Raw genomic sequence first — 25,151 nt, 5'->3', positions numbered from 1 at the left:
AAGGCCAGGTTGGACACTGGGACTTGGAGAACCCTGGGACAGTGGAAGGTGTCCCTGCCATGGCAGGGGTGGCACTGGATGAGCTTTAAGGTTCCAACCCAACCCATTCTGTGATGGTTCTGTGCTAATTCCCCTTTGCTGAGTGTAAAATCCCTGCAGAGGAGGGATGGGAGCAGAGTTCAGCCCCTCTTTGCTAGTGCCCAGCAGGTGCAGAACGAGCCCTGGGCTCTGCTCAGAGCTGGGGCTGCCTGGTAAATCCCTGTTGTGTTTGAGCTTAATGCTGAGCTTAATGAGGAAATTGAGTTCCAGGGGATATTAGATCAGTGTCGGAATTAGGGATGTGATTTTCCATCATCCTCCCTCCATTCAGGAACAACACTTACTGGCCATGTTTATCCTGGAGCTGAGGGATACAAACTCAGGGCTTTGCAGTGTGGAGTGAATTATTTTGTGCAGTTAAGGATGTTTTGGATTTGAGCTCCTCTGAGATGGGGCAGGTCAATCATTCTGCTGCTCTTTGATCAACAAGGGCAGGAGAGGCTTTCCACAATTCAACTGCTCGGAGAACTCAGGCAGGCAAACAGAGGTCTGAGTGCTTTGGAATTATCTGGGAAATGGGCAATGCCAGATTTCTGGTAATTTCTCAGTTAGCACTATTGATTATGATGAGTTAAATACTGAAAATGTAAATATGGTTTGGAGGGGAGAAAGGAAGGAGAGGATAAGTTACAGAGCAAGGACCCCAAATTCATCTGCATATTCCTTTGGTCTGGATGAAATGAAAATTTTTTTAAAGCCTGAAAATTCTTCCTGAGGTGTGACTGGAAAGAAGAATTTTACCTACAGTCTTTGTGTAGAAAGTATCTTAAAATAAGAGTTAATAATTATATACTTGAATAAGTAGCAAGATCAGGAAATGTTGTTGCTTGAAAAATCAACCAATTCCATTTCAGATAAAAGATTTTCATTCTTAGTTGTCAATAAACAATTGACACAAAAGAATGAGTTTGTTGTCAGCCTGTGAGGCTGTAGTGATAAATTCATTTACTTTGTGACCCAGCCTGTGTCTTAAGTGCTGTACCAAAGGAACTCTTATGAATTCCTATAAATGTTGGGTTTTAGGAATTTAGATCAAAATACAGAATTGTTACTGAACTCCTTGTCAGAACTATGGACAATACATTCAGTTTTTGAAAGGTTGCAAGTGAAGGCCATAAACAGAGCAGAAAATTTGGCAGAAATTTGGTAATTCAGGAAAACTCATCTCATTCCAAAGTATTATATTTAGTAAAGGTAACTTGAAAAAATGGAAATCAGGGAAGCAGCAATCACTGTTTACAGCTTGTTTACCCCAAATTTGATTTCCTTCTAGTAGCTCAAATTACCCCAAATTTGATTTCCTTCCAGTAGAGCACTGCCACCTTCCTAAATCAGGATTTCCAGGGTGGCTTGTTGGGGTTTTTTGGCATTTGTAACCTAGAGAATTTGCTACTTAAATGTGTGTTCAGAAAATATAGAAAAGTTAGAGAAATGGCTGACCAGACTCAGAGAAATCTCTGCTGGAATATTTCACATCTACAGCTAATCCCAGTGTAGGTACTGAGCTACTTCTGCTCCTGCAAAGCAATTTGCTGTCTGAGCTCTTTTTAAAATATAATTTTTCTATTTTAAATACATTTTTTGTTTATATTTTAATAAATTTCTGAATTTTAAGTGAAGTTATTTATTGAATGCTTAGAAAGATTATCTAAAACTTCCTGTTTAATTCAGTGGTTCCCTCTCAGCACTTGGAACACAATTCCATTATTTTCTTTGGTTGATTCCAAGCACTTCTTCCAGTTTAGAAATAATTTCCAAATGAGGGAAATAATTTCCAAAATAGTGATAGGACTTTGTTATTCTGTGTCATTGGCTCTTCCTCAAGGGCTACAGCAGATAAAGGGGAGGCTTTTCTTGGGAACTTTGTTTGGTGAAATCCTTGACTTTTATAGTAAGAATTTAGTCAGTAAAGGTGCCACGAGTCCTTTCCAAAATACAGGACTTGTAGTGAAGCAAAGGCATGTGAAAAATATTTATATTTAAATTCAGAACTTTCAAATCAGCTGCCGAATGCAGATGTTAGAAATGCTATTCTAAACTTTCTGATTTTTCATCCTTGCTTAGAAAAGCAATAAAAAACTCAGATGGATTTCTTCAGCCCAAACAACATTTCTTTTATTTATCATTCTAAACAGAAAAGAAGAAAATATTTTCAGAATGATGTAAAAAAAAATTTGTATTTTTAAAGAATTATTTCACATGATGCTATCAAAATATTAATAAATACTCCATCTTTGGACAATTCTAAATGATGCACCAAGGAGAGAAGGAGGGGGGAGTATTTGTATCTGGAAGGAGGAAGGATCTCTCAGCAGTGGGGATTCTATCACCTTTCTTTCTGCCTTCATTTCCTTGTTCATATTTTATACCAAAATGCAGCCTTAAAATTATTTGGCACAGGAGGATATAAATAGTTTACAGCTTCCTTTTCTTCATCTTGATTACTCAAATTACCTTCTCTTTGTTGTTCTGTCTAAATAACTGAACTCTAACTACCTCTGATGACTTCCCCCACTCAATAATCTGAATGCAGTAGATTAAGAATATTAAGAATGTATTTTTTAATACCTGAGCTTAAACTGCTGTTAATGATTGTTTATTTTGTGTAGTGTTATTTTCAGGGAGCCAATCAATTGTTGGATTAATTTATTATCATAATTATGCTATCAAATAGCAAATATATGTCCTAAAAGTATATATTTGAATTAAGAAAAAAAATCTCTGTGATGTGTCTGCCAGCTGGGACAGTCACATTTGGGTTTTGTTGGTGATTTTTATCCTTTTGAAAGTTGAATATTGTTCCATTTTTTTGCCACTCCAAGGTTTGGAATTGCACTCTGCAAAAAGGATCTCCAGAGCAGGAAATGGAGCAGACTGCCTGCTCTAAATTAATGCCTTCCAGTTCTTAGGGAAGGCTTTATGCTCCAGCCAGAAATCCCAATCTCCAGAGACATTTTGTGTCTTCCAGTAACTTTATTAAAAGCCCTTCTAAGAAAAACAGCCACCAGGCAGGTACTGAGTCCAACTGTGCCCCCCGGGCCAAGGTTTTATAGGGAATTTCACTGCGGAAAGGAGCTTGCTTTGCTCGGGTTCATGGATCCCTCTTGTGCAAAGTGTAAAGCTCTGGAAGGTGGATGCTGAATTTTTAAAGTGCTGCTATTGCTGGGGTAGGAATAGAATTAGAAATGCAGACATGCAGCTGATGGTTCATTGCAGTAATTCACCTGAGCTCTGAGATGATTTTAGGACGTGAGAGCCTTTCCCTGGCTCTGCTTCTGGGCTTTGGAATTTCCCAGTGTGGCACTGGGGCCTTTTTTGACAAATACAGCACTGACTTGGTCACCTTTGCTCTCCCACTTAGTGCAAAGACCAACATGCAAGAGATGCATCTTAGCTTTTCCATTTTCTTATGATTTATTCACAGCAGAGTGAAAAAATTAATCCACACAGCAGTCAGAAGAACAAGATGTACCTGCTGGCACATTTTTTAATAAATTCTGATGGTACATTTCTTATTAGAATGTGTCAACAATCCTGTAATGGTACTTTAACTTAATTTTCCTTAGCATCATTTTTTATTGTGCATTTTACATAACTACCAAAAGGCATTGTCATCCATTCTGAGATAATATTTGTTGTAGCCTTTTCCATAAATTTATATAATTACTGTGAAAGTTTTATAAGGGATCCCACCAAGAAATTTTGAATCCAATTGAAAATATTTAGCTGTTATTCTGAATACCAAAGTTTTGTATCTGATTGGTATATTTTACCATTTTTGTCTCATGCACACTTTCGAATGACATTTCCACTTGTAAAAGGCACAAGGGAATAAGGACTTTGCTGTGGTAAAACTTTTGGTGGATAAAATGTCAAGCTGGAAATTAAAGAGGCACATGGTAAATCTATGTTCAGGATAAATCTGAATTTAGGTCACCTGGCACTTGTATTTCCAGGAGAAATTTGCTAATTAATACAACCAAGTGAGGAAGATGTAATTTAAAAATCCTATCTGATTTACATTTTTTATTTATTAATTTAGATTTATTAACACCATTGTTTCTATTTTTTCTCAATTTAGTAGCATGATTAATTTAATTCTGGAATACATTAAGAAAGCCATACTCTATACTGTTGTGTGCCAGAATTTTTAAGTCCCAGCCCTCTGAAACAACAGCTCAGGAATATTATTCCAATCCATTTTCCCACCAGATCTACTTTATTAGTTTCCCCCTCTGAATTTGTGCAGATTCCTCAAAAAGACATGCTGATATCCAGCATTTAAGGTGTTCCAGCCCTGAGCTTGGCTGGAATTCCTTGGCCCCTCTGTGAGTGCAGGTGTGAGGGCAGGGGATGGTGCCCGTGGTGTGCTCATGGCTTTTGTCTCCCATTTTTATAAATCCCCATTTTCGTGTTCTGTCTCGGCTGAAGGTTGTTTACTGTCTGTTGTCTGTTGGAATTTTTCATCATTTAGGCAAGATGCAGGATGGGAATATGGAGAACAACCAGAACAAAGGTAATCTTCTTTGCTATTCAGGAGGTTGTGGATTGTATTGTTAGCATGTAGTTCAACCCTGTCCCAAAGTACAGTGAGAACCTGTGGTCTGTGCCTGTGTGTGAAACTGGCCCTAATTGTTAATGCAGAATGTCCAAAAAAAAACCCCAAACAGCCAACCCCAGCCCAAGAGATTGTAATTCCCACAAGCTGCAGAGGTTTAGGAGAGGAGCCTTTTAAAGGGACCATTTATAGATGTTGCTTTCATCTCACAAAGCTCATTTGAATTAATTGTTCCTGTGCAAGTTGTGTATCCTGTGTGTTTGTTAGTGATTTGTTTGTTAGTTTTCCAGCCCAGTTTTTTTATGTCTCATCATCTCTGGTGTCTGATGGCATTGTCTGGACATCTCTTCATTTGTAGGGGAAAGGCAAAACAATAAAAAAAGGAAACCTTAAAGCCCAGGTGTTATCTAGCAGTGTAAAAGCCTTTTGTAAGGATAAACAACAGGAAGATTGAGAGTCCTAGGTGTTTCTTATTTAATATGCAATGTCAGGAAGAAATTGGAATCAATATTTTGCTTTCTCTGAAGCAAAGTTATGGTTCCCTTTTTATTATAAGACACAGCTATCAAGAGCTCTTTGGGTCATACCAAATTAAATGACAATTTTCTCTTCTCAGATCATATTGAACATTGCAAAGGTGATGGCTCAGAAACTGGATAGAGAAACTCAGTGGTTCATGGTACAAAAGTACCAAATAAAATGCTATTAAATAATAAGCATTCAGGCTAGGTAGATAAATTAGATTTCCAGGTCAAACAAGCACGGTCTTGTACAATCTCTTCACGAAAGCAAAGCTGTTTCATCTCATCCTATTTTATTTATTGTGCTCAGACACATGCACATATATCCACTGCAATGTCATTGCTTTTCAGAAACAGTTAAAATGAAGTTTCCTTCTGCTGGCATTCTGTCAGGAAAGGAGGGATCAGCCCTGAAACTGCGTGTGGGTTTTGTGGGGGAACGGTGATGCCAGCACCATCAGACCCACAGGCTGAGCACCTTGATCCCAGAATGCTGAGGAAACTTTATAACTGAGGGATTTTCTGAAATGGTGGATGGCAGACGGGTGGTCCCCTGCTCACTGAGGTGCCCCTGCAGCCCAGAGAGGTGACACACAGGCCACCTGTGCAACCACATTGCCTTCAAAATATTTGCCTTGGAAATGTGCATTGCATTCTAAGAGGCATCCCAAACTCCAGAGGAATGTGGATCTGTCAAAGCACCCGAGCTCTGCCATTGCAGGGAATGCTGCAGTGCTGGTGCTGTCACCTGCCAAGTCACCTGCAAGACATTCAGTGACATACATGTGTATGGCCCAGAGCATCGTGGGTGGGGGTAAAGATGAGGGTTAAACCCAATCAGTGCTTTCCAGCCCAAATCCCCACGTGTCCTGAGGGATGTGCTGGCACAGCTGTGTCCTGCAGAGCCCTGCTGGCTCTCCAGGCAGCCAAGGGTGTCCCTGGCACAGATTGTCCCAGGCAGCCGCCGTGATGCTGGCTGGGTTCAGAGAGGATGAGCACAGAGGGAAGGAAGGGCTGAAGCTCTGGAGTAACAGTTTTGTTCTGCATTATCAGCCAAGCAGCAGGATGGGGCTGCTGCCATGGAGATGCAGCCGCTGAAGAGCGCAGAAGGGGGAGAGGGAGACGACAAGGACAAGAAGAAATCCAACATGCACAAGAAAGAAAATCCGTCCTGCAGGGCAAGCTGACCAAGCTGGCAGTGCAGATTGGCAAAGCAGGTATGGCTGGGTGGCAAAAAACCCCTCTGGGTCCCAGGAGGCAAAGAGTTGCAAAGCAAATGGTTCTGAAAAGAGACAGGCCCTTTTTTTTACTGCAAGATTTGGAAATGGGTCATCACAAAGCTGTTCTAAGGAGAGTATGTGGTGCTGAAGATCTTTTATTCTCCTAAAAATCAGCTTTGACTGTCAAGGAGCTTTGGGCAACTTGGATTGTTATGAATATTTGAATCAAAATGAAATGCAGCTTTTCTCAGAGTTAATATTCCCAAGTGCAGTAATTACGTATTTAATTTCCTCTCCCCTCAGAACTTGAGAGTGCACAGTTTCAGAATCTCTAATACCATCTTAAAATATCACTCACACAATATTTCCCTCTCATGGATTCTGAAATCATTCTGTTCCCCCCAAATATCCACATTGCTACCTTCTCCCCAAGCATGACACATCTCTGGACTACCCAGAACCGTCTGGCCCCTGGGCTGGAAGCAGCACTTCTCCACCATGTGGGCAGAGAGTGGAAACCTTCCATAAGGGCCTAAAGTTCCTTAGATTTCCTTTTCTCGTGGTAATAAAGAGATTTTGATCTTCTAAAAGGGATTTTGATCTCAGCTCCTTGGCGGAGGCCCTCCAAGATCCCTTTACTTCTGCTCCATCTCCCTCAGCCTTCTCCCCCAGTTTGGATTTTCCCCTTCTCATCCCTCTGTGAGCTCATCACAGGAGTTGATCACATAACCCCACAATGCCAATTCCCTTTGCCTGACCAGAGTATGACCAAATCCAGGATTATCATCCCTGGTATCCAATTTCATGCCTTGCCCCAGTTCATATGCCTCCAACTCCTCTCCTTTGTTTCCCCTGATGATTAATTCCTTGGATTAAATACCTTTTTGCACTGCCTTGACTTCTGCTCTGGCGCGTGAACATCACTCTTGAAGTAAATGTGTAGGGATTTCTGACCAGAATGTGGCAAGGAACAGGAATTAAATTAATTATCATTGCTTCATTTGGTTTTTCTTTGGTATTGAGAAGCCTATGGGGATGTCTTGTGTTGTCAGGAGTATTTGCCTGTGCAATATTTTAATAGATTTTCCTTTATCCTCTGGCACAGAGTGATCTTCCTGACTCATCTGTTTCCTGTCAACCTTAGCACCCTTCAGCTTTACCAATTTTTTAAAAACTGCAGTCAAGACATGAAATTCACAGCATTCTCCTTCTCCTCTCTGATCTCATTAGGGAGAAATTAATTTATTCCAAAATGTAGGCTTAATTCCTTCACACAAACCTGCCAAACAGGGCTGTCAGAGCAAGGCAAAGCTGAGGCTATAGTGGAAATTTTATTTGTATACTCAAACCCAGGGAGTGCTATCCCAGCAGTCTGTGCCATTGGGAGAGTGGAGAGAATGCTTGGGACATTTTGTCAATTCTGTGAAATATTTATTGGTGGCTCTGTCTCTTTGGAACCTCTGCTTATGAAAATACACACACTGCAGATGTTCCCTTGAAAAGGGACACCTTGGAAACACCAGTATTAGTTACATTTTAAAGAAACCCAGTGAAAAACTGTCCTGTGGCTAATTCTGCATTATTGCCTCTTTATATTCACCCAGACCCATATGTAGGGCTTTTTGCAGAAAAAAAAATTTATACAGCAACATGGGAGGCTCCTTTGCTCAAGCCTCTAAAGATATACTTACTTAGAAAAAAGGTGTTTAAATATGGATAGACAAGTAATTTGTAAAAGGTGGGGGTTAAAAGGACAGATAAATATTGTACCAGGCAAAGTAATGTGCTAAACTGAATAAGCTTAGCTTCAGTGACAGCAGAGCTCCTGCACTGCCTGGGAAGTTGTAAAGGCAGCAGTAAGTGCTTAAAAATGAATTCCCTAGAATTCCTTGTGCACTGTAAATATATTATGGCAATATTTTTTCTTCATTGTACAGTTTATCATTGTTATTTGTACTGGTGAAAAATGTCACAAAGAAAGAAAGAAAGAATTTCCTATCAAATCCCCATTTCTAATTGCTTGTGTTCCCAGTGCTGTTTGGGTTTATGGTAACTGGTGATTTCTCCTCCCAGGTCTGGTGATGTCTGCCATCACTGTCATCATCTTGGTACTGTATTTTGCCATTGACACCTTTGTGGTCAACAAGAAGCAGTGGTTGCCTGAGTGCACTCCTGTCTACGTTCAGTATTTTGTTAAATTCTTCATTATTGGTGTTACTGTGCTCGTGGTTGCTGTTCCTGAGGGACTCCCACTTGCTGTCACTATTTCTCTGGCTTATTCTGTAAAGGTAAGAGACATTCAAAATACTCCAGGGAGAAAAGTGCTGTTTGTTTGGGCTCACAACTGAGTTGGTCCTCAGGTTTTATCAGATGGGATGAAAAATGGTCTGAAAATGATGTGCTCAAAATGTTCATGAAATTGCTTTAAACAACACTTATATTGAAAGTATTTCTAACAAAAATGCAAATACATCTTCCAGCACATCTCCTTAAAACTGCACAGTGCAGGAATATCAAGCAGTAGAAATACCTACTTAATTTGCAAGGAACCAGGAATTTATTGAGCAGAATGTACTCTGAAAATAGTCCAGTCTTTTGATATAGAATAATTTTGTATTCAAATTTTCTTGTACAACTATACAAAGTTTTGACAAGGATTTGAAGTCTTCAGGAACACTTCTCAGAGAAACTGGAGCTTCTCAAAGAAATTAAGAGTTTCACTGAAGCTTTCATGTACTTTTCTTAAATGCAGTTGCAGTTCTTTGAAGTCAATGTAAATGGTTCTATTAGGAAATTAAAGAGGATTAACATCCTGGACTTCAGGATTACTTGAGCAATTTAATTAGATGATTTAAACGTTCTGGGAATCTTAGATGAAGATGGTGTAAAGTTGATTTCCATTTAGCATGTAAACAAATTAACTTAGGAAGTTTAGGAAGGAATCTCTTGGCTTCTATGTAGCCAAATATCACAATTATTAAAAAAAGGAGCAAGTCTCGAGGATGGGGTTTTGCTAATGAAGAATGTAGCTGCTTTGAAAATGTTTTCTCATTCTCCTATGTCCTTCCTTTGACACCCTTTCTCTTTTGCTTTTCTCCCAAAACGTGTGGTCCCTCTGTGTGCTGCCAGATAACATCCTGGCATTCCAAGCAGTGTTAAGAAAAAATCCCAAATGTTTGCTCTAACAATAATGTTTAAAAAATGCTGTTGTCTCTGGCTCCTTTGGCTCATCTTTGCTGTTCCAGCTATTCCTTAAAATGCAAACCTACTGCAGGAAAATGATGCAACTCTTTTAAAAGTTTATCAAAGGCAAAATTATCTCAGGGATAGGCACAGCTTGGTTGTCTGTAAATGGGATTTGGGGTTATTGGCCCTCACCAATGCTCTGCTTTAGGAAACTTCAAATTCTCACCAGCAGGACTAACCATGGGCTGATTTCCATTTTGAGACTAAAGACCTGTCAAAGTCGACATTGAAGGGTTTCTTACTTGGGTTTTGGTGGATTTTCCCCTCAGAAAATGATGAGGGATAATGGCCTGTTCCAGCTATTCTTAAAATGCAAACCTTCTGCAGGAAAACGATGCAACTCTTTTAAAAGTTATCAAATGCAAAATTACCCCATGGGCAGGTACAGCTTTGCTGTCTGTAACTGGGATTTGGGGTTCTTGGCCCCCACCAAAGCTCTGCTTTAGGAAACGTTCTCACCAGCAAGACAAACTGTGGGCTGCATTGCTTTTTACGACTAAAATCCTGTCAAGGCCGACACCGAAGGGTTCCTTACTTGGCTTTTGCTGGGTTTTCCCCTCAGAAAATGATGAGGGACAACAACCTGGTGCGGCACCTGGACGCCTGCGAGACCATGGGCAACGCCACGGCCATCTGCTCGGACAAGACGGGCACGCTGACCACCAACCGCATGACCGTGGTGCAGGCCTACGTGGGCGACGTCCACTACAAGGAGATCCCCGACCCCGACTCCATCCCTGCCAAAACCATGGAGCTCCTGGTCAATGCAATTGCTATCAACAGTGCTTACACTACCAAAATTCTGGTGAGTAGCTGTTGGGTTTTTTTGGGGCGGTTCAGTGAGGCCTAGCAGCGCTGCCTTGTGAGGGCTGACCTGGAACAGAGGCTGGGCAGAGCTAAAAAATAAAGTAGGGATTTATTAAAATGATCTCCTCCTTGGGTGCACCTTGGGCAGCACAAGAGCCCAGCCAGGGCTGCACCCAAAATGAACCAAAATGGTCCCAAAATGCACAACCAAGCACGGGATCTCTCCCTTGGATCAGTTCTGCTCCCTTTGCATCTTGCAGCTCATTGTCCCATTCCAGCTTTAGGTTATGAATCCCATCCTTCTTGTTTTTCTCTCTCAGCCACTGTTGTTTGTGCTCTTGGGCCTTAGATTTGGATCATTTGTCCATGGTGCCCAGCTAGATTAGGAGTTGTTTTGTCTTCCTACTCTGTGAAGAGAGTTTACTCTTCTCTTATATAAAGCCCAGACCTGTGGATTATTTGTTTGTATTTTCTACTTTTATTAAGGTTGGGATTGAAGGCACTTGAGACAGTATTTTATGTTTGGACATAGGTGTTCATTATTTATCAGTGAAACAGTCTTACAACTATGAGTTTGGTAGCTTTTTATTAGTAAGGCACAAAATGCCCTACTAATTACTTACAATATTTTGTTACAAGGTCTTTTAAGACTAAACTATCTAATTAAGAAATGACACTTAGATTATTTTCTTTTTTAACTTAATAACTGATCTTTTGAAGCTTGCAATGCAGACTTTTCTGTTTAATTATAAAATACTACTTAAACTCGTGAAGAAGAAGGAAGAAGGTGAAGAACAACTTCTGCTCTAAAACTTCTATCTTGCTTCATATTTATTTTTATATTCTAAAACTCTAAGTTTGCTACTTTGTGATATTACACACTTTTAAGTAACTACATACTTGTAATCTTAGTGCTATTATTTAATTTTGGAATTCTTTTCTACAGCTTCAGGTTAAATGTAGTGTTCTCTTGCTAGTCTGTGCCTTTCAGCACAGAAAGTTTAAAATTTTCAGCATCTAGGATTCTAACCCAGACCCACAAACAAAAGCAGCACAGAATCTGAAAAATATAAAAGCTAAAACCTGAGGCATCAGCAGAAGGAGGTGTAATTTTTTTTTTTTTGAGAAGTGTTAATTCTTTAATATCTTGTTGTTGATTATGAAGCATTAAGTACTGTTGAGGTCCTCAAAATAAGAACAAGTGCTTTAAAAACTGTATATTTTATTGTTTTTTTCAAGGACAGGGATTTATTTAAGAGTGCAAGACCATGAGACATTTAAAAAACTCCTGCTGTCATTAGATTGGGGTAGCCCAGTTTTGGTGCAGATAAATTTGGGAACACAAATGTTTTTGTAACACATCTGGTTTTCACTGAGTCTCCATACGTGCAAAATGATTTTTGTGTGTCTAAGAAATTTCAATTAATGCTCAGAAAGCACAAATTGGATTGGTTAAATCAGTGAGGTCCATGACCTTTATTCATTCTAGTGTCAGGTGAGTTACATCCTGAAGTATTTTATTCACTCCGTACAGGAGGCCAGAATGGAAAATATCCTGTTTGCTTGTGGCATTGGATTCTTTTGTACAGAGCTAATTAAGTGACTGAAAATTTTTGCAATTCCAATAGATTTGTTCTTTGAAAGGTCAAGCTGAATGTTAACGTTGCTGAACAAATAGATTTTATTTCTTTCTAGTTTATGAATACATGTATTGTCCTTTTTATAGGTCTGTGCTGAGCTGCCAAATAAAGTCAGGCATGTGCTTGATGTTTGTTTTAAAAGTGGTCTTTTAAAATGCAATCAGAGAAAACAAATCCTCTCTGATAACTCAGAGTGGATATTTTATGGCAGCAGCTCCTTAAATTTCATTTGTGCATTTCCAAACCAGCAAGAACAGTTTCCTTTTACTGGGTAATTCCTGCTCTCACAAATCAATGTAATACTTGATTGCTGGAGAGAGGAAAATACACCTTGGTTATTTAAATGTTGTGACAGCCTCAGTCAGCTCAGGTGCTTCCTCCTGGAGAAAGGGAATGAAAGACCCTGAAGAGCCAGGATCAGGGCCAAGGCAGGGGGTTTGACTTTGGGAAGGCTTTGGGAGAGCATTCCCAGTGTCAGCAGAATTTTCCTCCTTCCCAGGGAGCAGCAGGGCAGGCAGGGGTTGGTTTTTCAGTCAGGTGTGACTGGCAGAGGCTTTTACAGAGTTTCATATTTTGCTGTTCATTCTGAGATCAAAGCCAGCACCAAAGTGTTTCTGCTCAGCTTCCACACCAGTTCACCCCTCTGAATCCCAGAGTAAATGGGAAATCATCAGACCTTCCACATCTGCAATATTAGGTTTAATAATCTGTCTTTTTCTTGTGGTTTACTGAAATATTTCTGGTCAATACTAGTTCTAAAACTGTCTCAATATAATTGTTTTTTTCTCTGAGTTGTCTTCTTTGCTCCTTGTTGGAATTAGTTCTTGTGCCTATTAAAAAGAGTCAACATTTCATAATTTCAGTGCTTTTTTAGCTTTGCACAGAGACTGATTCTAAGCTGATAAAGGGGTGAAATCCTCTGGATGCAGATCAGTGACTGCTTGAACTTTTCTGTTTCAAATTAATGGAGATCTTTTAGATCTTGTGAGCTAAAGCTTTGCAATATGGACTCCACGAGAACCACAGCTCCAATCTCAGGGGATTTCATTTTATTCACAGTTTATAACAAGCTGACCTTTAAGAAACAAGATATTGTTCCATAGCCCATTTTGCATCCCCAATAAATACAGTAAAAAGCACCTGAGGGAGTTGTTTCCAGGATAAATAGGCAGAATTCTTGTCCTTCCTGCTAATTCAGAATGCATGCTCGTGCACTCGTTCTTGCAGCATGTTTAATCAAATTGTGAATTTCAGCTGAAACCCAAAGGGCATTGGAAGGGTTCTGTCGCCAAGAGTGAGTTTTGCATATTCTATTTTTAGCTCTCCAGCTACATGTGTGCTGTAAATTGGTCTTTGTGTGAACTTCTGTTCACAAGGATCACATATGGGACCATAAAATTAGTCAAGATGCTCTGCTGAATGAGAAATATTCCCTCTTGCATTGTCTTTTGATTAAGGGGCAACTGAACCATTGATAAAAATATAAAAAGGGAATAATATCAGTGCTTGGCATAAAAGATTTAAATTTCCCTGAGAAATTAAACACAATTTATTCCAACTGAACAATAGCATCATTAAATATAGCTCTTTTTACTGCTTTCCAAGATTAAGTTGCTGGGTGAGCTGATTTTGCATCCCTCTAGCTTCAGAGCAACTTTTTCTGCTGTTTGTGGGAAAGGAAATTTCAGGAAAGGAAAGGAAAGGAAATTTCAGGAAGGAAAGGAAGAATTCAGAAAGATGAAAGGAAGAAAAGGAAATGGGAAATTGTGAATTGGCAGCAGAAGAGTTTGCAGGATTCTCCCCATGGTGCTCCTCTATTTCCAGGTGCTTTTCCCTGTTTTTCTGCACCACGTGTGCCCCACAAATGCAAGCTCTGTCCCCAGGGAGCTTTGCAGTGCTGGTGTTGGTAGAGAAGGGCTTGAGGGAATTTTGGTGCCAATTCAGCAGTGACCATCCTACAGAATGTTTGTGTGAAGCTGTTCTCCAGCAAACCTTGGTGTTCAATATTCCTGATTCCACATGGAAATAAAATCAGGTTTTGTGCATTTCTGCCTGTGAGCTGTGGTGGGGACTGCAAAGGCTCTGAGAGCAAAATTTGCATTTTGGGAATCCTTTGATTGCACTTGGGGCAGGAGCCCATTGATCTTGGATGCCAAGGAGCAGTGATGAACCAAAACCACTGATTTCAACTTTCCTGTGCAGCTCTCGCTTTCATAATTCCAGTTTTAATTAGAGAGGAATTTCTGCTTTTAATTTCCTGGCTGGGTGTGATGTGCCTGATTAAGGAGACACCACAATTAGGGTTTAGCTGAGGGATTTTCAGCACCAGTGGAAAAGTCCCAGCTGGAGCTGTTCCTGTGAGGGTCTAACACTGACTTTTCATTTGCTGCTTGATGGGTGTGAGGGATAAAAGGCTCCTTTTGCCTCTGCTGGATGAATTATCTGTATTTTTAGTGCTGTTCTGGCTGTGATTTGGTGCATTTGCACAGAGTGGGGCAGGGTGTGGTGGCAAACCTTGAACCAAAGGAAGAGACATCACAGGAAAGTGCAAAACATTCACTCCCTCCCATCTTCACTCCCTTTTCCCAGAGGAAATAAAATCAAAATATGCTGGTGTATATGTTAGTAAATATTCATCAAGTTATGAATGTGAGCTGTTGTTAGATAAAACCTAAAGGGGAAAATGAAATAAACCACAAAGAGTACAAACAATTTTATTGCAGCTGAAAGGCAGAGTGGATAGGTGATAATATATCAGACACCCAGAATATATAGAAGCCATAAGAAGCAATGACATTCTACAAAGGTGAAACGCTGGAAGGAGAAAAAAATAAGATTTTAGCACAATCTTGCTGCTTTGTGAGGATTGATGCAAATCTGTTGCTGGTATTTGGAACATGGATGTGGTAGCCAGGTGAAAGTTCTTTTTATTTGGGAGAATATATTTGCATGCCAAGCAAGAACAGCTCTGTGATTGTTGGGAGACACAATGTTCCTGTCAGGAACAGCCTTTGAGAAGGTGTGCAAAGTACAAAATATGCTTCTTTCTTTGAGATTTATTTCTTTTTTCATTCAAAGACTGAATTTTATACATCAAATACTTGAATAATCTTGACTTTATAAAGATTATTTTCTTTAATTCAAAGACTGAATTTTATTCCTCAAATACTTGAATAATCTTGAATATAAAAAATTTTTAATCAGATAAGAAAGTTGTCTCAATAATTACATATATATATGTATTACATATTTTATATATATGTATATATAATATGTAATACATATATATGTGTATTACATATTATATATGTATACATATATATATTACATATATATATGTAATACATATATATATGTATTACATATATATATATATAAAACATATATATATATATTATTTAGCAAATAGAAAATTCCTGGCATTTCCTTTTGCCTTTCAGAATTCCAACAATCTCAATATAGTGAGGTCTTCTAAAAAAAAAACCCAACTTTAAACTTTTTTTGGGAATATGGATATTTGGAAGTTTCCTACCAAATAATTTTGAAACTTGAGGTGTAGCAGGTGCATTTATGGATTTTTCCATACATTTCCCCACATTAATGTGTAAAGTTTTTTGTGATGGGAAGGAGAATTGAGATGTCACTTTTTAAGCAGTGGTTGCTTGTGCTTATCTGACAGAGAATAGACTTTATCTAGTTACCTTTATTTATATATATATATTTTTATGTGTCTCTTATTTATTTGCAGTTTTGCTTTGCAAATAGAAAGGAAGATGGAGACCCTGAGTGTTTAGGAACTGTTTTTTTTAATTTCATTTTTTAAAAAAGCTCAAGCCCCAACAGATCAGATCAGGGCTCAGCTCTCAAGAGAAAATCAGGGGATTTCTGTGGCCTGAGGCTACAGCAGCAGAGCTGTCTGCCTGGGGCTCTCTGCTGAATGAAATTGCTGTTCTATGTCACTGGAATTCCCTTTTTTATTCCAAGGAGAACCATAAGAAAACAGCTTTTGACCTCCTGACTGCCTTTTTGAGTTATTTTGGAATCTGGAATTGCAAAGATGTTTTTACTGACAGGTAGGGTTTGCTTAAAACCTATTCTCAAGCCCTTTGTGGCTTGTGCTAAAGATGATTTTCCCATTTATTTTTGTTGCACATGAAGGTTCAAGCATTCTCTTATTTCTCCCAGCTCAGTTCCCCCATTTTTGCTGCTAAAAATGATAAATACTTAAAATAAAATAAATATTAAAAATAAATTTAAAAGAACTTTAAAAAAGAAATCCAAATAAATCCTTAAAAAAAACCCCTTCAGACACAAAATATGAGGACAGAAATGGCCACAAAAGTGGTAAAAAAATAAATTAGTAAGGATAGATTAAGGAAAGCTTTCATTTATGATTATTTAAATGACAACAGAGTCTCTGGCATGGCCTAAATGCTGTTTTTTCCTTCTGCCACTGATATCAAGGCACAAGGGGCAGCTCCAGCTGTTGATTGGAAGTGTTTGGGAAAGATCAGTCATTTATTTAGCAGGGGTTTAGTGGCCAGTCCAGCCTGAGCTGCCTGGGGACCAGAACAGATGATGGGAAAAGGAGTGAGAACCCCAAAACCAGAGTTCACAGAGAGGGAAAAGGGAAAACTGGTGTGGAAAAAGGGGAGGAAAAAGGGGAGGGAAGGGAAAAGGAAAGGAAAAGGGGGGAGGAAAAAGGAAGGGAAGGGGGAAGGGAAGTGGGAACAGAAGGGAAGGAAAAGAAAAGGAAAAAGAAAAGGGGGAAAGGAAATTTCAAGGAAAGGAAATTGCAAGGAAAGGAAAGGAAATTTTGGGGAAATTTCAAGGAAAGGAAAGGAAATTGCAAGGAAAGGAAAGGAAATTTCAGGAAAGGAAAGGAAATTTCAGGAAAGGAAAGGAAAGGAATTTCAGGAAAGGAAAGGAAATTTCAGGAAAGGAAATTTCAGGAAAGGAAAGGAAAGGGAAAAGAAAGGAAAAGAAAAGGAAGGAAAATTTCTGAATTGGCAGCAGAAGAGTTTTCAGGATTCTCCACATTGTGCTTCTCTATTTCCAGGTGCTTTTCCCTGGTTTTCTGCACCATGTGTGCCCCACAAATGCAAGCTCTGTCCCCAGGGAGCTTTGCAGTGCTGGTGTTGGTAGAGAAGGGCTTGAGGGAATTTTGGTGCCAGGTCAGCAGTGACCATCCTGCAGAATGTTTGTTTCTCTCTGCTTCCTTTCCTCAGGCAATGCTCAAAAGCAAATTCTCCCTTCAGACACTCTGTCACGATTTCCTGATTTGTGTTTTAAAGCTGGTGGGGAGGAGAAGTGCTATTTGTCAGGTATTTTATGGAAGGAGAGGCCTGTCCAAGGTTTTATGCTCACATAATGATACAGGAAGTCAGTAAACAGTAAGAAAAATTCATTTTGTCATCTTAGGCCGTGTAATGACATAGGAACAGCACATTGGTGCCACTGGTTTTGGGTGAGGGAGGAGAAACAGGCTGGAATCACCTTCCTGCACTGTGGAATATATTGGGACCCCTAAAATCCTCTCCTTGTGTCATTAAAGCCATCCAGAAAACGGCTCAGGAAAATGCCCTGGGAGGAACTGGTGGGGAAACTCAAGGATCCTCATTGAGGATCATCCCTGCCTGAGAGAGACCAAGGGAGTTTGGGGGAACTCATGAAACTGCTCCAGGCTTTGCAGTTGGGATCCTGCAGCCTTGGGGGTACAATAAATGACTAAATATGGGATACCAGGAGAAACACAGAGGAAAATCAGATTCACTTATGGCTCTTTAAAAATCACTTTTAAAGACTTGCAGGCAACACTGATTTTGAAATCACTTAAATTTAAGTGTTTTAAAAAATCACTGTTTCCTGCAAGATGCTCCACAGTGTTTTCATCTGGATTTATAAATATTGCTTCTTGCTGCTTCTGAGCATTTAATTTTTTTTTTTATTTTTTAAGCAAAATATGTTGGTACAATGAAATATTTGACTGTGTTGGGCTTTTCCTGCCTGTGAAACCCTGTGTGATTTTCAGGGTGGGTTTAGATCAGGAAAGGCATCCCAGGAATCAAACAGTTTCTAGATAGTGCTACAATAATTGGCTGTACAACAATTATAAATACAAATACAAAATACAACAATAGTACAACAATTTATTGGCTGTTTTCAGCACATTAGTTTGGACTGGAAATTTGTGAACATTTTCTTTTTGAAGTGCTCAGGTGACAGGGTTAAAAAATATTGTCTGTAAATCCAGCTAAATGGTGCATTTGAGGCATTTAAAATGAAAAATTAGCTTGATTTGGTTGAAAACTGATTGAACTGATTATTAAAAATCTATATATTGGTTCACTGATAGATATATATTCAATCACTGATTCAATCACTGATTGAACTGATTATTAAAAATCTATATATTTTGTAAGAGGTTGGATTTCCCAGGCAAAACAATTCATATTTTAGGTAAATTTATATCTTATTCTAGTTTTTTTCTATTTTGTTCCCAGCGTTACACAACTGTGTAAGCAGTTTTAAATTATGGATGGGAACAGACAATGCAGGCCAGAGAATATTTCTAAATATAAGCAAGACAATCACCACCCAAAAAAATCCCCCCCAACATATTGAAAACTTTTTCTAAAACCCTTGGTAAGCATTTTCTCAGGATAAATTAGGCAGGGAAAAAAGAAAAACACCCAACCTATAGTGTCCATCTTATTTAGTGTATAAATAATAATTATTAGGGATAATAGATGATGCAGTTAATTGTCTGTGCTTCTAGGGGTGGTAATTAGCAGGAAGTGATGATCTCCACACATCACTTGCCATTGGGGTTGTGTAGAATGAGAGGTTCAAACCCAGCTTTTCTCCCTGAATTAGCAGCTGACTCCATAATTGAAATAATTGTGTTTGGGCAAGGCTGGGCTGGGGCCAGGCTGGGCAGCCCCTTTACCCCACCCTGCTCTTCCTGCAGGCACGAGGGGCTGGCGCTGCCAAAACCACCGGGCGTGAACCAAACCTCCTTTCTCCGTGGGTTGGGAGGGCTGGGGTGGAGCCAGCTGCCGAGGAACAGGGGATTTGGGAGCAGGGATAGGGGATTTGGGAGCAGGGATGGGGGATTTGGGAGCAGGGATAGGGGATTTGGGAGCAGGGATAGGGGATTTGGGAGCAGAGATGGGGGATTTGGGGGAAGAAGGGGAGGATTTGGGAGCAGGGATGGGCAATTTGGGAGCAGGGATGGGGGATTTGGGGCAGAAGAGGGAGATTTGGGAGCAGGGATAGGGGATTTGGGGCAGAAGAGGGGATTTGGGAGCAGAAGAGGGGATTTGGGAGCAGAAGAGGGGGATTTGGGGCAGAAGAGGGGGATTTGGGGCAGAAGAGGGAGATTTGGGAGCAAGGATGGGGATTTGGGGCAGAAGAGGGAGATTTGGGAGCAGGGATAGGGGATTTGGGGCAGAAGAGGGGATTTGGGAGCAGGGATAGGGGATTTGGGGCAGAAGAGGGGATTTGGGAGCAGGGATAGGGGATTTGGGGCAGAAGAGGGGATTTGGGAGCAGGGATAGGGGATTTGGGGCAGAAGAGGGGATTTGGGGCAGAAGAGGGGATTTGGGGCAGAAGAGGGGGATTTGGGAGCAAGGATGGGGATTTGGGAGCAGAAGAGGGCATTTGGGAGAAGAAAGGGGATTTGGGGCAGAAGATTTTGTCCCCTTTGTTTTGTCGGGTTTCCTCAAGTGACAGAGCCCATGGTAACAAACAGCTCCTTCATCCTGGCCTCCTTTGCCTTCAGTTTGGTCATGGCAGATTCCATCAGCTCCTGGTGGAATCAATATTCACTGCAAGCTTTTAGGCAGTCTAAAATCACTTGGAGTCTCTTTGATATTAAAATATAATTTTATACTTTTTTTTTGTTTGTTTTTTTTTTCTTCTTGCTGGTATGCAAATGAATAAATTAGATCTTGAACTTGCTATGATGCAACAAACGTTTTTCCTATTGCCTTGCACAGAAATTTCCTTTATGTAATTTATCTTATGTTCTTCTTCTTATTCTGCACAAATCTTCTCCTGGCATGAGAAACTTCACCTGTGGGGATAACCTCCAAAAGTGCAGGCTTTAAAAATCAGTGTTTCCTGCAAGGTGCTGCACTGGCTTTTCATCAGGGTTTATAAACATTGCTCCTTGGCTGAGCATTTTAGGACTTCTTTTTTTCTTTCTTTTTTCCCAAAAAATGATGCACAATGAATGATTGGAGTGTGTTGGGCTCCTTGTCCTCCCCTGCCACGCTGCTGAGGTGAAGCCATCCCAGCCTGGAGCTGATGGATGTGCTGGTGGGGCTGTGGTGGTGGCACTTTTCAGGGAATATTCTCAGGGAGCACATTTCCCTGCTGGGAGCTTTTGTTTTCACACGAGTTGGTGTAAACCAATTACTTCAGGCACATTTTGGTTTAATGTGAGTTTTCTTTGTGCTCTCAGTCATAGGAACGGGGAGATCATCACCTTCCAATGTGATGATTTAATACCAATTTCACGGAAAATGGTGGTGCTTTTATGAGCTACACAAAGAGGCTGATTGGAAATCAATGTGGTGGGTGAATCACCTCGTAATGAAATAGGAAATTAATTTCCTTTCACATTTATATTGTGTAAACATATAGTTGATATACAATGCAGTTTTAGGAGGTTTTTCTTTACTCTCAGAGCTCCAATGTGGTTTATTCCTCTGGGGGGGAAAAAACCAGTCAACAATCACCAAAAACTGCAAATGGCACAAGATCTGAAGTACAATGGATCAGGAATAAAGTCTGACAGGAGATGTGTTGATTTCAGGGCAATAAATGCAGGAGTGATTTGCAGACTTGAACAAGACTTTAAATTGACTTTCATTGCTGTTCTTTGTGACTGACCTTGCACTTCACAAGATCTATTCATTCGCTTTTAATGTAAACAAAAATATTCTTTTTGAGTCACAGATGACTTAGAAAATTGGTATTAAATGTATGCTAAGTAAAATCAGTGCTTCAATTTCCAGTTCCTGCTTTCTCCTGCAGGTAGAGCCCATTTTTCTGTCAAGCTTGCAGTTTTCTCTTCTTGTGTGTGAAGCTCTTGCCTCCTTTGGGATACAACCAGTTTTATGTCTGGGTTATTTGTGAGTGTGGGAAGGTGTCCAAAAATCCTGGGCATTTCTGCTTTTAGGACAGCAAAAGTTCTAGGATGGGTGGAAACCTGGAGGATTGTTCCCAGGGATCCATGAGGAGCTCTGGCTTCCCAAAGGCTGTGATGGATCCAGATTCCCAGGGCCATGGGACTGAGCAGGCAGGACATGTGTCCCACAAAATCCTTTTCCCAGCTGGAGCCTTGCAGAGGAAACAGGAAGTTTTCAAATTTTATAAGGATTATTTTAACTTAGTCAAAGTCATCTAGTCCCTTAGCATCACTGAAACAAATGGCAGAGCTGCTGTGCAGGCACCTTGCATGGAAAAGAAGCTTCTAGAAATTGTAAAAAATTAGGATAAATGGAATAAGCACTGTGAGCCTGCCTTAAATAAATGGAATGGGATAAATTGAATAAATCTGGGAACCTGACTTAATAAATTGAAGAAATGGAATGGGGTAAGTGGAAGAAATGGAAGAAATGGAGGAAATGGAATGGGGTAAATGGAATAAATCTGTGAGCCTGCCTTACCTGTGCAGGTGCAAACAGAGCAGTAGAGTGTGCCTGGCTCCTGGTGAGTCCTTGTGGGGACATTGGGACACTTTATCCTTGGGAAATTCTGGATGAGAGTTGGGCAGAAGATGTGGCTCATTGGCCATAGCACCAAGGAAAGCCTTGAGCATGTTAAACAGCTCCACTGCAGATTTTATTTTTTTTAATGCCACTTTTATTTTTCTGTCTTTTCCATTTATTCCATCCCCCTGCATTTCCCCTCACTCCAAAGGCTGGCAGTGCTCAGTGCTGCTGTGATAGGGGCTGTGCATTTGGAAGAGGTGAGAAATGAGATTTTTCTGGGAGAATTTTTTCTCTGAAGAAGGACAGGATGTTCCAGCTCTCCATCACTGCTGTCCCATTTCCTCCTGAATGAATAATCAGGCACAAATTGGCTGCAGCCTCCGTCTGCTGCTCTGCCCAGCCAAGGCATCATTCCTGGTGTCCTGACAAGGAGAGGGCCTGGCCAGAGCACTGAATTTACAATGCATCCCAAACATTATCCCACCAATCATGCAAAAAAAAAAAATCCCTCTGAGGAAATATATTAGCTAAGCATGGCTCTGACAGATTATATCCACTCGAGCTCATCCATTTGCCTCCCAAAGCCCAAATGGAACAGACCCAAACCAATTTAAAAATAGTTGCAGCTGATACGTGCTGCTAAAGAGGAGCACATTTTGTATCAGCACTGAAAATTTCTGCTCTTGGTGGTTTTAGACTCCTTTGGAGATGGGTGCTTGAAGGAGCCTTCTCCTTACTCTGGAAATGAGTACTATTAACAGAGATCTGTAATTACGATGGGCTATAATCAGGAGCTTCAATCAAGTGAGAAAACTTCCTTTTCCATGTGGCTAGATTTGCTTTGCACTCACTAAATTGAGCTCCTTCCACTGTACAAATGGTTTGTGGCTGAGGTGCCACCAGAAAGGCAGCAAGTATTAAGATTAATCTTTGCCTTGGTTTGGTCTTTCTAGAAATTTATTTCCCCATCTGGTTCTATTTAATAGAATAACAGACAATCCCCAGAGTATTGATAAGTTTTCTGCATGTGAAAACTGGATGGACAGATCAGCCACCTGTCAATTCTCTTTCTTTTATGGAAATTCAGGTTTTTGATTCCTGTAAATTCTCTTTCTTTTATGGAAATTCAGGTTTTTGATGCACATCTGTAAAGGTCAGGCATTTTCTGTTATTTAATGCATGATTGAATTCTTGTACGTTATGATTATTATCACAGTTCATATTTTTCAGATGGTGGGACTGGGTTTTGGTGGATTTTTGATTAAATTCTTGTGTATTATCATTATTATTATCACAGCTCATATTTTTCAGATGGTGGGATTTTTCAGTTTTGGTGGATTTTTGATTCAATTCTTGTATATTATCATTCTTATTATCACAGTTCATATTTTTCAGATGGTGGGACTGGGTTTTGGTGGATTTTTGTGCAAGGGGATGTTTGGTTGATTGGTTTTTCCACTCCTAATTAGCTAAAAGAAGCATGGAGGAGGCAATACAAATAGCAATGAGAGTGGGTATATGTAGATGCCATGGAATGGGTGACGGGTTTCACACTTTGTGGTTGAAATTCATGCAGGATTGCCAGACAAAAACAGGCATGAGAGGCAACTCAGGTTACCAGTGGAGGTGTTTTTAAAAAATGTGATTAATTTTGATTACAAGAGTAAAATAGTTAATAAAAGGTGATGAGATTTGAGGATCACATGGTCAGAATTATTGAATATTACTATTGGCTTGGTGGGAGAAAGGATTGAGATGTGAGGGAAAAATCTGTTGATAAATGATTTAAGTGTGTAGTAGAGTGGCTCCAAGGACATTTTCCAGATGTACAGGTGCTGATTAGACTGGAGAAAATGTATCTCTGCTTTTCCTTAAACCTAAAAGGTGAGGTTTCAGCCCTAAGGCAGTTGCTTTAAGGCTTTTAATGTTGGCCAACCTCATGTAAATCCCCGTGTTGGGTCTAATTTGGAAATATGCTTTTTGAACTGGGTACATTGCCTTGGAACTGGAGTTTTCCTACCTGATGAGCTCCACCCCAGGCAGTTCCTGTCCTGTTTGCTCTGTCTGCAGCTCTCACAGAGCCAGCCCAGGACCAGCAGGCTGTAAAACCTGAGTTTAACAGATCTAACCAAGGCAGCAGCTCTTGGGTGCCATTAGTTACAGCCCTGCCATTAAGTGCAACTTCTCTTGTGAAATGAAAAATGCTCAGCTTGGTTGTTGCTCATGACAGTTTGGGGAGTGTTTGCCAAAGGTATTGAAGGATTCATTAGAAATTTATGAAATCTCTTCATCTGCTCCTAATTTTTGCCAGTTTGGTTTAGAAATTGTCCCTTTGTCACTGTGGTCTGAGTTCTGCTGATACTGGTGACAGGAGAAGTGCTGAGGCTTTCTTTACAGAAAACTCAAAGAGAATCCCTGTACTTAGGCTATGTTTAAAGTAAATTAGGTTTTGATTAAAGCAAGTTAATAACAATTGGTGTGTCTAATTACTTTGATTATATAGGTTACTTGTGAACAGTTCTTGTTGCACTTAAAGCTGGGATGGTGCCAGAATAAATCCAACCATTGCCAGTTCCCTGGGGCTGCACAAAAGGACAAGAGTGCTGGTTTTTAGTGGAAAGGGAATAGGGAATATTCCAAATTTAGAGCTAAATTGTCATGAAATGGCACATTTTAAGGGAGTGTAGGAATGGGTTTGATCAATAACAATAGGAAGATCCCTAAATACAGATGAATATCTTACAGTGAAATAAGTACCCCAAGTTTCCTCTGAGGGAAATGTAGAGAAAAATCTGTGCCAGTAAAATTCAGTTGAATCTCATCTGGAAACAGCAAGGCTGGAGGATCCTGGTCCTAGCTAAGAATTGATCAGTAGTGTCATAACAAGGCAGAGTTCCTTCTTTGCACTGTAGTGCATTAATGTACCCCTGGTGAAACCCAGCCATGAATTATTGTCATTTGGAATGGGGAGATTTTTCATAATTAGTTTTGGTTTTTAAATTAAAAGACTTCCAGCCTTCTGTTTTAATTATATTTATCTTGAAATGTAGACAATTTATTACAAAAGGAAAAAGTTCAAATGAGAGAACCAGAAAGGATTAGGAAATGGAGAGGAATAATTCACATCTTTATGTTATGGAATCACTGCTGAACTGTGATGTATAAATGTAACATCTCTGTCAGTGTTTGGTTCCTTAGAATAGGTATTGTTAAATTACATGTGCAGGACCTTATGGATAGATATTCTTAATTTTTAAAAGTTATCAGTTGTTTCATTTATAGTTTGAAATCAGAAAACCTTGCTCTGGTCCAAATTAAATTAATTGCATTGATAAATG

At 39.9% G+C, this 25,151-nt stretch overlaps 1 protein-coding gene across 1 annotated transcript in view; it reads left to right on the top strand.

The window, feature by feature from the left end:
* Nucleotides 1–25,151, top strand: part of ATP2B2 (ATPase plasma membrane Ca2+ transporting 2) — a 233,732-nt gene that overhangs the window by 146,201 nt on the left and 62,380 nt on the right. The window contains 5 exon segments of the mRNA XM_054516040.1: nt 4,574–4,615; nt 6,232–6,336; nt 6,339–6,395; nt 8,472–8,686; nt 10,207–10,449. Coding sequence (XP_054372015.1) covers nt 4,574–4,615; nt 6,232–6,336; nt 6,339–6,395; nt 8,472–8,686; nt 10,207–10,449 — 662 coding nt within the window.

This window comes from Molothrus ater, chromosome 11 (assembly GCF_012460135.2).
Source record: "Molothrus ater isolate BHLD 08-10-18 breed brown headed cowbird chromosome 11, BPBGC_Mater_1.1, whole genome shotgun sequence".
NCBI classification, from domain to species: Eukaryota; Metazoa; Chordata; class Aves; order Passeriformes; family Icteridae; genus Molothrus; species Molothrus ater.
The sequence above is the reverse complement of the archived record's forward strand: the minus strand, read 5'-3'. Positions and strand labels throughout refer to the sequence as shown.